Source organism: Antechinus flavipes, chromosome 1 (genome assembly GCF_016432865.1).
Source record: "Antechinus flavipes isolate AdamAnt ecotype Samford, QLD, Australia chromosome 1, AdamAnt_v2, whole genome shotgun sequence".
NCBI classification, from domain to species: Eukaryota; Metazoa; Chordata; class Mammalia; order Dasyuromorphia; family Dasyuridae; genus Antechinus; species Antechinus flavipes.
The window spans coordinates 695,433,367-695,450,747 of record NC_067398.1 but is presented as its reverse complement, the minus strand read 5'-3'; the positions used below and the strand labels follow the sequence as shown (position 1 = coordinate 695,450,747).

The 17,381-nt window shown below is 47.2% G+C and overlaps 1 protein-coding gene across 1 annotated transcript; it reads left to right on the top strand.

Annotated features, from left to right (window-relative positions):
• The first annotated feature begins 85 nt into the window (after nucleotides 1-85).
• GPN3 (GPN-loop GTPase 3) lies at nucleotides 86-17,169 on the top strand. The gene is made up of 8 exons (XM_051972767.1): nucleotides 86-255; nucleotides 2,523-2,631; nucleotides 5,900-6,067; nucleotides 8,024-8,148; nucleotides 11,054-11,169; nucleotides 11,447-11,543; nucleotides 12,479-12,607; nucleotides 14,919-17,169. The coding sequence occupies exons 1-8, from the start codon at nucleotides 208-210 to the stop codon at nucleotides 14,979-14,981; spliced, it is 855 nt and encodes a 284-aa protein (XP_051828727.1). The 5' UTR covers nucleotides 86-207; the 3' UTR covers nucleotides 14,982-17,169.
• The last annotated feature ends 212 nt before the right edge of the window (nucleotides 17,170-17,381 follow it).

The window sequence follows — 17,381 nt, the reverse complement described above, 5'->3', positions numbered from 1 at the left end:
CCTCCTGAAGACCCGTAGCAGGAGGCGTGGCTGCTCATAATAGAACGGGGCAGGGACAGAAGGCGGGCCCTCGGTTTCGATTGGCCCTCCCACCCCTCCCGGAAGTTGAGTCGCGGACTGAGCGCACTCTGAAGTTGCCGAGACGCTCTTGGCGTGCTGCTTCCTCTCTGATTCTGTCGGTCTCGGCGGGGACCCACGAGGATCAAAATGCCTCGATACGCGCAGCTGGTGATGGGCCCCGCCGGCAGCGGAAAGGTCAGTATGGGCCGGAGGGTGTCGGAAACGGGACGGAAACTTTAAGGCTCCCGGCGACCCCCAAGGTGGCTGGAGCGTATCCCCATGGTACACAGTCCACAGACACTGGGTTCTACAACCGCCCCCAGACTCCGGGTGGGATGCCCGGGATCTTGGGGCAGGGACTGGCTCAGGAGCTGCCTCCTTAGTGTCCAAAGAATGCAAATATGAACTTTAGAGTTCTTGACATAACATTCACTTCAGCGAGCACTCGTTAGGCGCCTGCTGTTTGCGGCATTTAGTAGGGGCAGGGTGGAACAGCCGGCCTTGAGTCTGCTTCCTGGCACAGGCTGGCTGTGGCACCCTGTCCCAGTCACTTCTCAAAGGCTGCCAAGAAAAATTGGCATCTGCCGAGGTGGAGGGCACAACCACCCCAGGACGTCCAACTCCACTGCACCGCTAACCAATTTAATAACCAATTAACATTTATTAAGCTCCTAGTATATAACTGTTCTAAGCGGCAGGAATGCAACCTAAAAGGAATAGAAATAACTAACGCTGCCCCAGATCCTAGAGATATCAAAGGAGGGTTGACGTTATGGGGACTGATATCAGTTCAATATAGATAAAATTCTAGCTGTGTGATTGTGAGTAGTTCACACCTTTCTTCTGTTGTAAAAATGGTCTCTTAATAGGGATCTAGACAGGGGTTTTGTGTAGCTTAAATGAGATGATTCCATCGATGGCAAATCAAAACATCAAGGACCCCTGTAAAAGGTCTTTTCAATTTAATGAAATTTGTGGGAGGTTTTTTTAGAAGGGAAAGGAAACACACACAAATGTGGAAACCTGAAGGCACTAACTAGTTGCCAACACCTAAAGATTTTTCATGCTAAACTTGTAGCATCATAGATTTAGGACTGGAAGTAACCTTAGAGATGAATTAATCTAATCCTTTAATTTTACAGAAAAGGAAACTGAGGCCTAGGATAATTAAGTGACTTGGCCAAGCCATGGGCCAGGATTTGAACCTAGGGTCTTCTGACTTCTAATCCAGTTCTCTCTTTTACTACATTGTAGCCTGTTTGAGCTTGGGCTTCTCATATACCCCTTCTGAGCCAGTTTCTTCCTTTGTAGAAATGAGAAAGCCGAACTCTAAACGTCCTTACCAGCTCATATGCCCAGATCTCTAAGATGAAGAAGTTGAACCAATTAGCCTTTGAGGTCCCTTTCATCTCCAGAACTAGGATCATATTTGTTGAGAGTTATCTCTATAACATGATGGCTGTAGGATTGAATTATTCAGTCTTTTATAACTTTGTAAAATGCTTCTAATATCTGAAGTGGCTCCAGGGGGTTATTTTAAGTGTGGCCTAATTAAAACAGAGGAGTCATAGTGTCAAATATAAAAGAGTGGGCGTTAATACTGCTTCTTGGATTCAAAGCCAGAAAACTTGGGTTGATCTCCCAACCATAGAGTCATCCTGGACTCTCTCACCCCATTATATCTAATCTGTTGCCATAGTTTGCTGATTTCACCTTTGTAGCATCTTTTATCCATTCTGCCTTTGCAGAATTTCTTGTACATTTCATCTTTGTAGTATCTTTTGTCTATTTCATCTTTGCAGCATTTCTTGTCCATTTCACCTTTACAGCATCTCTTGCCTATTTCACACACTCTCTGTACCCGAGCCGAAGCAGCCCCCTTCCTGTCCTTCAGTTTCCATCTCCTGGCCCTTTGCTGTGGGAATGTCCATTAAAGAGCCTTTGTAGTGTCTTTTGTCCATGTCACCTTTGCAGCATTTCTTGTCCATTTGGAAGCTCAAAGACAGAGTAAAAAGAGGTTCTCATTGATTTACGAGCCCTCCTGTCTGTCTCCATCCTGTCTGACCCTGTCTGTCTGTCCGCCCCTGTCCCATCTGTCAGCCCTGTCTGTCTGTCCGCCCCTGTCCCATCTGTCAGCCCTGTCCGTCTGTCTGCCCCTGTCCCATCTGCCTGCCCTGTCCGTCTGTCTGCCCCTGTCCCATCTGCCTGCCACTCTGTTTTCTTATCCCCCTCTCCATCCGCCTCCTTCCCATCTCTCTGCCCCCCTTTGTTGCCCCATCCCCCTATCAATCTGCCTCAGTCCCTTCTGTCTGTCTGTCTGACCCTGTCTGTCCTGTTTGACCTCCCCCTTCCCTTCTGGACCCTCCTCTCTGGCCCTGTCCCACTGGGTGGGATAATCCCCTATGAGGTCACAGCCCCATGGTCCCGTCTGCCCCCCAGCTGCAGCTTTCCTGTCGTTACAGAGTACGTACTGCCACACCATGGTCCAGCACTGTGAGACCTTGAACCGCTCCGTCCAAGTGGTGAACCTGGATCCTGCAGCCGAGCACTTCAGCTACCCAGTGATGGCAGGTAAGCAGCCTGCTCTCCCTTCCTCCTGCCCGGCTCCCCCGCTGCCCTTCCCTCCGACCCTGGCCGCAACCAGCGCCCAATCCATGGGGGAGGAAGCACCAAAGGTGTGCAGTGGGGGTAAGAGGAAGAAGCAAATACAGGTCCTACCCCTAAGGAGTTTGCATTCTCCTGGAAGGAACAAGCTCATTTCTCCCTTGGTCCCCTGTCTGAAGTCTGCCTCAAGTTAACATCCAGGGGACTTGAGGAACCATTTCTTAGGCCCCTACTATGTGCAGATAATAACTGGTTCCCTTCATTTGGCGTTTAGTAAGTGCCTACTGTGTGCTAGTCACTGCTGATGCTAGGGATAAAAGACAAAAACTGAGTGGTCCCTGACCTCCAGGCCGAGGGAGAGAAGCAGATATGAGATGGCCAGAGCATAGATGAATGTCTGCGCCCTGGGGTCTGCTTGCCCTGCCTCCTATTACCTTTGGCACCTGGTTCGGCAATGTGGGTGCATGTTCCGCCAGCTAACTCCCAGCCCTTCCACGGTTTCCTCTCCTGGGGGATGTCAAGCCTTGTTCTTCCATCATCCTTCTTGGAGGCTCCACCTATCTGGAGGGATCTTTGAAAGTATCAGGACTTCCATGGTCCCGTAGTCCAGGCTGCTTCTCTCACCACTCCCTGTTCTGGTCATACATGCTAAGAGCTTCCCAAGGAGTCCAGGGCATTGAGGGGTGAGTCATATACCAAGGGAACCTCCAAAATGTATCCACTTTGGCCAAGTTGGATTTGTACCAGGAGTGTGAGGATAGTTCAGCCATAGGAAAACAGCTAATGTAATTAAACCTGTTAAGATCAAAACCACCCCAAGCACAGGGTGTTACACAGGAAAGGCCATTGACAAAGTCCACCATTTATTTATATTTTATATTAAAACAAATGCCAGCCAACACAGCTGAGGTAGAGAAGAGTTGTTTTTTAATATGATCAATAAAAGTGGCTTTTACAATGGAAGGAGGCCCAGATTTAGAAGCTAAAAACTTAGATTCGAAACTCAGTGGACCAACCACTTCATTCTGGGAGCCTCCCTTTCCTCAAGGGTCAAGCAGACCTTGGCAGGATCCTCCAGCTTTTAAGCTCTCCAGGAAACCCGGACCCAAGGCAGCTGGAGTATTTGTGGCCAGTGTACCGGTCACCAGGGCCAAGATCTGGCTGAGCTGGGCTTTGTCCTCCTGTGATTGCTTGGTCTCGCAATCCTGATTTTTTTTCTGTTGCTTCCCCTTTATCTCTGACACTACCTACTCACTCGCTCTTCTTTCAAACTTCCCTCTTTCTGTCAGGTTAGAATTATAGCTTGTTCTGCTCCTCCATCCCCTGCCTCTGGTCCCACGCTAAGGTTAAAAGTAGCCAGTATATCAGGGCAGTGGCAGGAAGTGAGATCACAGAGGGGACCTCACATATGGATGTCCCAAAGCTACCAGAAGCCACATCCGTAGGTAGCTGGTGCTGGCTGACTCAGCCACCAGGCTCTGCCTTCTGGGGCTGCGAAATGCACTCCGGGCCTTCCTGCTGCCAATGTGGTCTTTTTGGCTCCTGCTCAAAGTTCCAGGCCCACCTGCCCCGCTCGCAGATTTCATAAACTAACTAGCAGTCCGGGACCCTCCCCATCCTCCCCACAAGTACGAATGTCCTGCAGCTTTTCACTCTTCCTCTGCTCCTCCTGTCCGGTGTTGCAGCCTCTGCCCACAGCATCCTCTGAAACGACCCCTTCCTCACTTATGTTGTCGCCATCTCAATCCTGCCTGGCACCTCCTACCTGGTCTCCCATTGGCAGCCTCCCCTCCCAGCTGGTCCTCCACAGAGCAGCCTTCCCATGGCCTGGCCCGGCCATGTTTCTCCCTTGCTCTGTTAAGCTGCTCACCTCCCCTTCACGAGCATCGTTCCAGCCACACTGGAGCACCCGCCGTTTGGTGCACCTTCTCCTGCCTCTGTGCCTCTGCACAAGATGTTCCTCACATGGGGGTGCTCTCTCAGCTCATCATGCTGCTTCTCGTGGAGCCTGAGCTGCTATATCCGATTCCCAGAGTCCTGGCTTTCCTCAGTTCCCTTGCATTGTACAAAGGTGGTCTGGCAGATGGCTGGAGAACCAGTCCGGGGTAGGCACACCCGGGATTGGCAGCCACCGGCTCTGTGACTGTAGCCCCCAGCCCCTAATTACCTTTCATTCCGATTCGCACCAGTCAAAGCCAGTTACGTGAGATGTGGTCATTGGTTCCAGCCCAGTGGAGATATCGAGTATGAATCTGTATAATGTGACCACTTTCCTTGATTCCTAACGAATTTGAATGCTGTGACTTGACAGGTGTATTGCCAGAGCTTCCTGGGGGAAGGATTCTTATTAGTGGAATCCCAGGTCTGGACCATCTTCATCCTCCCGGCTCACCCATAAAATACCAATTTGTGTATATACCCAGATGGGCTATAACCTCCCTGAGAGCAGGGATTGATACGTTTTTGTCTTTGTCTCTCTTGGGCACAAGAGGAGCAGAATTAGCATTTCTGTTATTAGTTGGAAAATAATAGTATTTCATCCTGAAATCTGACCTTGGCTCTCTCTAGCTCAAGAAACTCCACTGGCTCCCTATTGTTTCTGGGACCAAATGTGAATCATCTCCCTGGCAGTTAGAACCCTTCTGGGCTCACTTTCCAGGCCCATTATGTGTGATTCCACTTCACACACTCTCTGTACACGAGCCAAAGCAGCCCCTTCCTCACCTCCAGTTTCCATCTCCTGGCCCTTTGCTGTGGGAATGCCCATTAAAGACCCTTCCCCTTTCCACGTCCACCCCCCTGATTCTCTTCACAGTCCATCCCTGCAGGAGCCGTCAGCTGCTCATCCCGCACACCTTCGCTCCTTTGAGTCTGCTTGGATGCACGCGGGCCAGCAGTTCTTGCTGGAACCTGAGCTGCTTGGGGGCAGGGGCTGCTCTTTGTTTCTCTGTCCCTGGAGCCCAGAGCGGAGCTGAAGCCCTGGTGCAATCAGAGTCCTGTGGGTCTGTGGTCTGGCTATGACCGACTGACCCAAGGCCGGAGAAGGCCTCCAGGATGTGGGGCCGGGTTTGTTCAGTTATAACTTGTAACACGTGGCCTCTGACTCCGATCCGGGGAAGCCCCGGACGTGATTGTGGACGAGGGGCCCACCTTGCTGTGGACGCTGAGAAGGCTCCCTGCGGGTCAGCAGCAGCCACAGCCTTTGCCCTGAGCACTGTGGGCTTTGTCCTTTCAGACATCCGGGAGCTGATAGAGGTGGACGACGTCATGGAGGACGACTCCCTGAGGTTTGGCCCCAACGGCGGCTTGGTCTTCTGCATGGAGTACTTTGCCAATAACTTCGACTGGCTGGAGAGCTGTCTCGGGCACGTGGAAGACGACTACATCCTCTTTGACTGCCCAGGCAAGTGTGTCCTCCTTCAGGAGTTGTTGGGGAGGCGGGAAAGGGCCTGGACTCTGCTGGCCCTGAAGGCCACGGGCCACAGGTGCACAGAGGACGGACTCTGGCCTGGGAGTCAGCGTGTTCTGGCCCAGACCGTGCTTCTGATGTTTATTGCCTCTGGCCGCCCTTCCTGTGCTAGATCTACGGTCCTATCAGTCAGTCCACAACAGGGGGAAAGTGAATGGGGCATTTGCCCTGGGGCTAACTGTGACCCTGAGCCAGTCACTAAAAAGGAAGAATTTTCTCTGTCCTCTGGCATCCTGGGATGTAGCATTAGCTCACTCTTTTCCTCCTCCTGGATTTTCCGAGAACCTCGGTCGGAGGGCATTTGAGAAGCCGCTCAGTCCAACTCTTACCTGAAAGAGTACCATGGTTACATCGTGGCTGAGGGGTCCCTTCCAAGGCAGCCCATTCCCATCCCCAACTCTGAGCCCAAGGCACACAAGGAAAGCCATGGGCAGATTCTGTTCTCCAGGTTCTCCCATTCAGACAGGAGAGAGAGTGCGCAAAGGGCTACGTATGGACAAGATAAATTCGGAGGTGGGAGGCGATCTAGAGTGAAGAGGAAGGGGTGGCAGGAAAGGCTTTTGGGAAAAGGTGGGATTTTAGGAGAAGGAAAGGACTTTAAAAGTCAAGCCGAGGATTTTGTACCTGATCCTAGAGGTAACGGAGCCATGGAGCTGATTGAGGATCAGGTCATGATGGGGTTGGATTGGTGCTTTAGGAGAGCACTTTGATGGCGGAGTGGGAAATGGCCTGAAGGAAGGAAAGTCTTGGGGCGGGAGCCCAGCCAACGTCTTGGGGAGTCCAGGGGAGTAGGGATGGGGCAGGCAGAGGAAAGGAGGGAAGAAAATCCTCAGGATGGGGTTACAGGTTGTGGGAGAGGAGTGGCTCGGTGTTTATTGAATGGCAGAATGTGCTCGTCACGAATGGCTTTCATTCTGCTAAGTCTCAGGAATCCCACTGGGGTCATATAGCCTGCATTTTAGCACCTTTATTTGATCTTGTTCATTATTCATACCTTTTGAATTTGGGCATAGTCATCGGGGGCCTTGGGCCTTTGTGGGATTGGATCACATCTGCAGTAGATAGAGCAGCGAGATTGGAGTCAGGGAGATTTGTGTCCTGAATTCAAATGTGGCCTCAGATACTTCCTAGCTGGGTGACCCTGGGCAAGTCACTTTATCCTCTTTGCCTCAGTTTCCTCATCTGTAAAATAAGCTGGAGAAGGAAATGGCAATCCAGTCCTGTATCCTTGCCAAGAAAACCTTAACTGAGCTCACAGTCAGCCGTAACTGTAACAACTGAGCAACAACAGATAGCTAGACAAATATATGCATATCCATACAGATATTTATATATGTATATGTGTGTATCTATTGACACAGACATACATGTACATACACATGTAAATGTGTACAAGATATTCCTTATATGCCCCTGGCTAAATCATAGGATCACAGTTAAAGCTGGAAGACCCCCAGAGGTCATTGGGGAGGAAGTTGAGGTCCAGGCAGGCTAAGTGACCCAAGGTCACCACCCCCTGACTCCAGAGCCTCTGATCCTTTTAGATTGCAAACCTGAGGCAAAGTGGACCTTGCTTTTTTGTCTTTGTGTGCCAGTCCGTAGCAGGGACTTCAGAAATGCTGATCATGATCTAGAGGTGCTAGACTGGTATTTTTAAAGGTCTGATCTTAAGATCAAACACAGGACTTGAGGAAGCACAGAGGGACTGTCTTAGAACATCTTTCACCTTCTAGAATGTTTTTGTCAAAGGAAAGCTCTTTGAGGGCAGATCTGTCACCCTGGGTCAGCTTCCTGCCGTTACACACGGCGTGCCGGGCCCTGAGCCGATTTCCCATTCCTCCAGCTTCTTCCTGGGGCACTCATGATCTCCGTGTCGTGTTCTCTGCGCAGGCCAGATCGAGCTCTACACTCACCTGCCGGTGATGAAGCAGCTGGTGGAGCGCCTGCAGCAGTGGGAGTTCCGCGTCTGCGGGGTCTTTCTGGTGGACTCTCAGTTTATGGTGGAGTCGTTCAAGGTAGGAGGCCGGAGTTTCTTGCAGATGTGGGTGCAGGCCAGAGGCGCCAGCACAGAGGGTGGGATGTCGGACCTGGAGTCGGCGGCACCTGGGTCCAGAGCCTCCCTGTGGCCCTTCACCAGCTGCAAACCCTTCAGCCTCGGAGGAGCAGGCTACTCTCTGGGGTGGTAACTTGTAATCTGCCCCAGGGAAGGAACCTTCCATCCCAGGAGCTCCTAGACAGGTGAAATCACAGGCTCCTCAACATGGTGACTTGTGGGGGTGGGCGTCCTGGCGTGTGCGGGCTCTCTGTCTGCAAATGCACATGCTTTCCCCTGGCAAGGTTTAAAACTCCTATGGGCTTTAGTCTCTCATTGTATCCCCCTTTGGCACCATGCGTGGCGTATTTTTGATGTTCACTAGTGTGTATTGCATCTGACTCTCAGGATCTTGGGGTTTTCTTAGCCAGATTTTGCAGTGTTAGCCCATTTCCTTTTCCAGTTCATTTTACAGATGAGGAAACTGAGGCACACAGAGTGAAGTGACCTGCTCAGGGTCACATAGCAAGTGAGTGTCTGAGGCCAGATTTGAACTTGGGAAGATGTCTTCCTGATTCTGGGCCCAGGGCTCTAACCATTGTACCATCGAAGTGCCCACATGATATATAGTAAGTGCCTAATAAATGCTTGTCGACTAACAGGTTTGTGATGAAAGCAGATGGAAACCCAATCAGAGGGAAATAGGGCTGATACATGTGCAGTTTCACATTGTAGTAGGGCTTCTTAAACTTTTCCCATCAGTCCCTTTTTGCTGCAGAAATTTTTATGCAATTCCAGGTATCTAGGTGTATAGAATAAGGATACAAATCAAACACTGATAATAAATCATAATTTTGCAACCCCCGTACTCAGTTATGCGTCTCCCTATGGAGTCATGACCCCCAGTTTAAGAAACTGGGCATTGTAAGTTCCTTCATTTTTCCCTCTTCTTTCTGCAGAATCTAGGTCCAACATACCTCGTGCTATTGGTTCATTTATTATTAAGCCCCTACTGTATGCCGGGCACTGTTACGAGGTGCTGCTGGGACAGAAGGGAGCCCTTTGCTCCCTCAAGGAGCGTATGTTGTGTGGGAATGCTGATGGATGGAGACACTATGTGCACACTTAAGAGAATATATAAAACAGCCGTTTGGGGAGTGGGGGCTGTGGAGGGAGACAGGTAGCCCCCCTTCACCCGGCCCGTGTTCCAGCCAGAGGGGCCGAAGCCTGCCCTGCCACGGCCCGGATCTCCCTCGCCTTCTCTCTCCCTGTTTTCTCCAGGTACCTCCTGCAGGTGTAGTCATCATCTTCCCTCCAGTGAGACAGTCAAAACGGGTCTCTAAAAACACTTAGCGCGTAATTGGCTCTTAATGAAGGCGCGTTCCCTCCGCCCCCCTCTCCGTAATTATCCCTGTAATTGTGGGGAGAAGGGGAGTCCCTTAGACTTGGGGATCCCCAACGCCTCGCAATGGCGAGGGCTTCATAAATACGCTGCAGCGGAAAAGGCCGGCCACGAGGGGAGCCTGGATGGGCCTCCTCTGGCCCCTAGAGGGAGCCCTAAGCTTGAAGTCAGATCCGAATTCGTTCTGGCTCCGCTAGCGAGGGGAGGGGAGCCTGCCGGCATCGCCCCGCCCCTCCCCGCGCGCCGCCCCGCCCCTCCCCGCGCGCCGCCCCGCCCCGCCCCGCCCCGCCCCACGCGCCGCCCTGGTTCCCTCAAACCTCAGAGGAGTGGACTCTGACAAAGGCGCGGGGCGGGGCGGAAATTGAGGAGCCTAAGCCTGGGAGCGAGGAAAGGGGCTCTCTAGGCACGGGACAGGCGAGGTGAAGGGGAGGCTGGAGCAGCCCTAGGTACGAGGGAGGACCCCGACCTGTCCCTTGACCTGGGAGCCTCCGGGATAGGAACAGCCCCACCACCGGTCTCCCTCTCCAGCTGGCAGCCCTGGCCCACTGGGGGGTCCCTTCAGTAACAGCCGGCTTTCCCTTAGGAGAATTCAGTGGCAAGCCTTGGGAAGGGGGTCATGAGAGAAGGGGTCAGTGATGGTCTGGACTTAGAAAGGTAGCTGTTTGCCAGAGCCAGACGTTCCATCTCCTGGCCTTTGTATATAGCCTGCCCCTCATGTCTGAAACACCCCCCCTCCTCATCTTAGGACCCGCGCTTCCTTGCCGCAAGAGCTGCAGCCTCCAGGAGGCCTTTCCCCATCTTCTCCCCCCCCCCTTCCCCTGCCCCCCATCTCCCCAGTCATTCTGACCGTCTTGTGTTTTACAAGCCTCTCCAGGGGGTGGGAGGGCAAGCTGGCTTCCCGAGCTTTCCTTCTCCTGGGCCTAATGCTGGGTCGCACAGCACGGGCCTGTGGCAGCACCCTGCTCATTTGGCGCCTCTGTCTGAGGAGGATTTACTAATGAGCAAAATCAAGGGAGAGAGGGGCAAAGAGGAAAAGAGATGGAGGAGAGAGAGGAAGCAAGAAGGGGAAGGAAGATAGAAACAGAGAGGGAGAGAGACCTGCTTTTTGAAGGTCTCTGACCCAAGCTATTTTTTGCTTACAGTTTATGGGGTTCAAGAGACAAAGGCAGCTTTTTACAGTCAATATTAAAGGTTAGGTTTGAAATTTTGATTTGCTTAAACAAGTTGTAACTTGGAACCCATTTCAGAGCAGGATGCAGTCATCATATCCCAGTATTTTCCTTAATAAGGGAAGGAGTCAGGGTCATAGTCTGCTTCCCAAGTGGACATATGTTCAGACTTTCCTGGTGACCAAGTGGTGACTGACCAGGTGATTCTTTTCAGCTTTAGCCATTCAGGAGCTGAAGGCCCTCATGCTTTGCAGTTACCATTGAACCAAACTAGAGAAAGCTTTGCATTCAACCTTTCCTTGTCTTTCCTCCTACAGTTTATCTCCGGGGTCATGGCAGCCCTCAGCGCAATGGTGTCTCTGGAAATCCCCCAGATTAACATTATGACCAAGATGGACTTGCTGAGTAAGAAAGCAAAGAAGGAAATAGAAAAGTGAGTTCTTCCATGACAGCTTTTGTCCTCAGTGTCAAGAATGCTAAAAATCCATCTGCCCATGTGAGGGCTGCAGTTTCCTCATCTCTTAAGTGAGATGTTGGACCAGATGGTCTCCAAAGACTTTTCCTGTTCTATATCTACAAATCTAAATCACTTCCCCTTATGGGCCTCGGTTTTCCCTCTGAATTCCTTTCTAGCTCAAAATCCATGAATCTTGGAAAAACCCAGGTGATATCTGAATTATTCATGGAGCTCTCTCTCTTCTCTTTTTAAGGTTCCTTGATCCTGACATGTATTCTTTGATAGAGGATTCTACAGGTATATTAAGAAGCAAAAAATTCCAAAAGTTGACTAATGCCATCTGTGGATTGGTAAGCTTTCAAATTATTTTTATACATTGACCTGGAAATGTAATCTGTAACACATGTTGTAATGCAATGAAAGCAGACAGGCAGTTTTCCTTGCGTGTGTGAGGGCATCATGGGTATCTCCATTGCTGCTCTGTTTGTTGTCTTGCAGGGCCTAGTGACCAGGGTTCAGGAGCCATTCCTACTCGAGGATTCTCCACTTATCCCTCTCTCCCCATGCCCCACCCTCATAATATTACTTAGTGTAAATTTGTTTTTGCCTTTTTAGGTACATGTTGTTTCCATCAATAGGAGTGAGGCCTTTTGGGAACCAGGACTATTACATTTTCATTGATTTCTCTTTTATACCTAGAGCTTTGTAATGAACTGGGGTTCCTCCAGTTAGATATGGGAGAGATCAATTCTAACTAGCTCATCTGACACATGAGGAACCTCAGAAAGCTAAGTTCCTTAACCAGGATCACATAACTAATAAACTTTTAGGGTAAGATTTGTACAGTTTTCTTGACTCCCAAGTTCAGTGCTCTATCCAGTATATTGTGCTTGATAGCAAATGTAATAAATACTTGTTGATTGGTCCTGAAACTCAAGAAAAAAACTCATGGGTTACTTCAGAGGCAAACCCCCATCGGCACTGCCCAGGGAATCTCCGTCAGGCCGGGGTTCTTAACATGGGGTCAGTGAACTTGGATTTTTTGGTATTTTGACAACTATATTTTAGTATAATTGATTTCCTTATGATCCTATGTATTTACATTTTATTAATTCAAAAATATTATTCTGAAAAATGGTCCATAGATTCCAGTCAGTCAACATTTATTAAGCTCTATTAAATGTCAGAATCAGTGGTAAGCACTGGCTTAAAGGAGATTGTAATTCTACAGTCCCCTATAAAAGTCAGCCATTGTTCTTTTCAAAGATGGGTCTCTGCTTTGCAGATCGATGACTACAGTATGGTCCGGTTTTTGCCCTATGACCAATCAGATGAAGAAAGCATGAACATTGTCCTACAGCATATTGACTTCACCATTCAGTATGGAGAAGACTTGGAGTTTAAAGAACCAAAGGTAATTTGGGAGCTTGTGTGATATTTTGCAAAAATATTTGATTGAAAAAATAAAAACCAGCCTCACCCCTGGTATATGAAGGTAACAGAATATTATCATTCTATAAAAAATGATGAACAAGCTGATTTTAGAAAGCCCTGGAAAGATGTACATGAACTGATGTTGAGCGAAACAGGCAGAACCAGGGATACATTGTATACAATAATAGCAAGATTGTGTGATGATCAACTGTGAAAAACTTGGTATTTCTCAATGGTTCAGTGATCTAAACAATCCTAATAGACTTTGGACAGAAAATGCCATCTCCATCCAGAAAATAGATCTAAGGAAATCAATACATGCTATGTTCACTTCTTTTTTCTGTTGGTTTTTTTTTTTTAATCTCTCCCATGGTTTTTCTCTTTTGTCCTGATTTTTCCCCCCAACATGATTTATAAAGCAATGTATATTAAAACTAAATTAAAAAAAACCTCACCCCAGTGATTTTCTGTTAGTTCCTCAATATTTAACCCCTCCATTGTACCAAAGAAAAACAAGTGAGCAAATCCCCAAGTGACCTGTGGCTTACAGTATATAGGTATCTTCTCCTTGACAAGAAGGAAACCTGTCTCATTATCTGTTCTTTGGGACTACAACCCGAGATGAATATTGGACTTGTCATTGATGATTCCTTAATCCCTTTCTAAACCATCTGAAGCTCTGATTCCAGTTCTAAAAGAAAATGTTGGCTTTTCTTCTTTGCTTTTGAAGTCATTTCCCTGGAGCCAGCCATACTTGAGTTAGGGTATCTGTAATCCTAGGCTTAGAGAAAAAAAGAATGGAAATCTAGTATGTCGCCCTATTGCTTTTGTATGAGGATGTTAAGAGAAACAGTGTTCAACAAGAAGTGCACACCCGTGTCAGCTTGCTCAGCTGCCTAACAATCAGTAGAAATGGAGAAGAGAATCCCACCTTCTCGAGGTATTGACAGCTTAATTTGCCAAATCACTCAGGGAAAAGATAATGATGTATAGAGAGAACAAAGAGAGTTGTGGCTGGAATAGGAGAAAGGACAAAATTCACCAATCATTTCAGGTTTCTCCATTTAGTCAAGTCTTTAGATTTGGGTAGCACAGAGCAGATGAGGGGAGAGGTAAAGGTGATGAGCCATTTTCTCACTGGAGCTGTGGGAATACTTTCCTCCACTGAGATATGATAAAGATTAAGAACAAAAGCAGATTTCTGACATAAATAAGAGAAGATAGTAAAAGGAGAGTTAAAAGAAGAGTGAAAATCCTGTCCTGGGTATTTGTCACCTTTCTGAGCATAACCATTGACTGAACATCATATATAATGTCAGATTCTTTACAGTATGTTAATTGATTTTACTGAAATTTTTTTCTTATTTAAAAAAAAAATTCTTTGTTACCTTCCAGGAATTGAGGGAAAGGATGTAGGATATAGGTGGAAATATATACAATGAGAAAACCAAAAGCACAGGGCATCTAAGAAGTGCTATGGATAGAGTACCGGCCCTGGCAGGAGGACCTGAGTTCAAATCTGGCCTAGACCCTAAACATTTACTAGCTGTGTGAACCTGGGCAAGTTAATTAACCTTGATTGTCTCAACAAAAAAAAGAAAACAAAAGACAGTGATAAAAACTATTTTATAAAAGAAAGAGAGCTGGCTAATGGAGCTGTGTGCATCAGGGAAGCTTACTACCCCAACATTCCTAGTGGTTGATGGACGGTATTAGGTGACCTTGAAGGTCGATGGACAGGACAGTCACTGAAGGTAACAAATGCCCAGGTTTGGATCCGGCCCATCTATTCTTTAAGCAGCTTCAACTGATGCCCTCGTTTCAACTTTGACTCGGTGGGTCAGAAACCCTTTTTACTTGTTGGTTCTTATCGTATCCTGCCTGACTGGGGCAAGTGTTCTCAGAGCCGTACTCCACCGGATAGGAAAAGGAGCTAAACAAAATTGTCTTTAACTGTCTCCTATTCTGCTCCTATTTCATGTGAATCACAAGCAAACTAGCTAGAGAAGACTTAAAAGGTCTTTGCTTTGTGTCCCTCTCACTTTCTCTTGTGTCTACACTGGAATCCTGTACTGATTAGGCTTTTCCAGATAAGTTGGCATTTATAGGATCTGTACGTGGGCCCTCCCAACAAGAAACTGTTTTTGTCTTTCTCAGTTACTGTGGCCCCAAAACATTGAATGTTTGCCAGATAGTAACCCATTTTTAATCATTACTTAAAACCTACCCATAAGTGCCGCTATTGACTCATTTTAAGGAAAAAAATTTTTCTTTTGTTTCTTTGCCGGAAGGAACATGAAGAAGACAGCTCATCTATGTTTGATGAATATTTTCAAGACCTGGGGAATAAATGAAGATATTTAATTTTTCCAGTATTTATTAAAGCATGAAGAGCTTTGCAGGCAGACTCTTACAAAGACTCGTTTTTAGCCTCAGGAAGAAGTGACTGGAGAATTCATCTTTCCAAAGCAGAAAAGAGTATGGCTAATCCACAATCTGAACTTCGTCACTTCCTCCTTCCCCCAAAGAAAAAGGATAATTTGGAAAAATCTACAAATGTTTCCAAATGGAGTCCTAAATTCTCTAGGATGTATATTACATCCTGGCTGGACTCTAAATATGGTCTGAATCGGGATTCCCACTTAGAACAATTTAGGTTTGTAAAAAACACACAATTATGTGCTGACAAGCCCTTGGTGCTGCTATTTCTAGTAGGGAAGATCTCAATTTACTTTCATTTTGGGGGAAAGACAGTTGACATTGTGGTGTGGAAGTGGCAAAGAAAGAGATTTCAGCTTCCTATCAAGAAAGAAAGATTTCCTGACAACGTAAGCTACATCCAAATCTCATGGGGCCCTTCAGGACGAGATGGTCTGCCTTACTTCGATCAAAGGCTAGTCGTGAATGTGGTAGAAAGGATCATTTTTTACAGATTCAATTTGTACTAGATGGCCTCTTTACTCAAATTCTTTCCTGTGGTTTTGCTGTGGAAAAATGATTCCATTCCCTTCCCTCAGAATGGATTGCCTAGAAATTAGTTTTGTAATAAGAAATAAAATGTTTTATCTCAGTTATTCATAGCCTTTTTATATTCCAATTATATTTTGAAACCTCCCTTCCCCCCTTCTTTTTTGGTCTAGAATTAAATACCCTGTACCAAATACAGATATTTAAATATATCTATACCAGATGTGAATTGACAGCTGTGTGTAACTTACCTATATTAATTAATTTCCTGGTTAAGTGACTTTTCCAGCCAGCAAGTGACTGAGGCAGTATTGGAACTCTGGTTTTTCTGACTTTACGGCCACACAATTCTCTGCCCTCGTTGGTCATCCTATCCCATTAAAATTCTAAGATTCTTGGAGCATAAAGAGAATTGAAACTTAGTAATTCCAAAACAGTAAGGAATCATGGGTTTTGGTTGAGCCAACCAAAACATGGCAGACATTGCAAGACATCTACCCTGTGCTTTTGTTTGCTCTGTGAAGAGGAAAGCTTTCATATCCGCTGGTCCCCTGACCATACACCCCACACTCTGTGGTGCTCTGCTGTCCCCTGGGCTGTAGTCTGGAAAGGTTCCCCCCACAATTCCCTTGGAGCTTTTTTCCTGAGCTCAGCGTAATGTCCATTAGGCTCAGAGAGAGCGATTTTGGAGTCCCCTTAAGAGAGGACATATATAGGAGGGCTTCTTAAACCTTTTCCATTCACGACTTCTCTTTGCCTGAGAAATTTTTATGCAACCCTGGGTATATAGGTATACAAAATAGATATACAAATCAAACATTTACTGAGAACAAATCATAATTTTGCAACTCCCATGTTGTTACATGGTCCCCTATGGGGTTGTAACCCCACAGTTTAAGAAGCCCCCTTTTATTAATGAGGAAACAGGTCCAGAATGATGGAGTGATTTCATAGAAAGTTTTCATTTTGGGAGCAGGACTTAGTAGTCTATTGACCTTGCCCTGGTGATGAGGTCTTGAATGGTAGGCGTGTTGGGCAGAGAGAAACTGGAAGGTTGAAAAAGAAGGCACTGATAGAGATCAGTTTAGTTCTGTGGTCCCACCTGCTGTGCAGGTGATCTGGTCAGAAATCCAAGTCATCTCAAGTCCCTGAGACTAAATTTTTCCTATAAATCTGCTTAATGGCCCATGTCATCTGGGCCACACCCTCTGAGTCAGTCCCACTAGGCCTTCTGCCTCCTGGTGTCTTTCCCCTTGTCCCCGCCATATCACATAGTATCTCTCCTAATCCTACCATGCTTCTCAGCCCTACTTATCGATAACTAGCTCTTTTAGGGGGACAAAAAAAATCCCTTTTAAGATTTAGCCTGCCCACTAAGGGCATGCTCCAACATCATGGGATGTTTCTCCTGGTAAATGGCAAGTTCCATCAAGAAACTTGCTCTTTCCATCATTAATTATTAAAGCCCCTTTCCATCCCCAATCCTATTTCATATTTACCAATTTTGGTGTCTGTTGTATCCCATCATTTTGTCTGTAATTTCTTCTAAATAAACCTATCTTTTGCCAAAGAAAATGGCCATTGTGAATTCTTCACATCTGGACTCTGCAACACTTGATGCCTGAATAACATCAGCCACATTACATTACAATTATGCTGGGATCCTAGATTTAGAACCAGAAGGTATCTTGCCCTTGATTTGTGTAACTAGAAAAACTTGGGGAGCAGCAGAAGCATCTACAGTTTACAGGAGAAAAATAGAAGATGGTATACAACTCTCAACTGAG

What these genes read in the sequence shown, in the direction of transcription:
- GPN3 (XM_051972767.1), top strand. Translation starts at nt 208, where the DNA reads ATGCCTCGATACGCGCAGCTGGTGATGGGCCCCGCCGGCAGCGGAAAG. An exon ending in GCAAAGAAGGAAATAGAAAA is followed by an intron (nt 11,170 to 11,446) that starts GTGAGTTCTTCC and finishes TCTCTTTTTAAG; the next exon opens with GTTCCTTGATCCTGACATGT. An exon ending in CTAATGCCATCTGTGGATTG is followed by an intron (nt 11,544 to 12,478) that starts GTAAGCTTTCAA and finishes TCTGCTTTGCAG; the next exon opens with ATCGATGACTACAGTATGGT.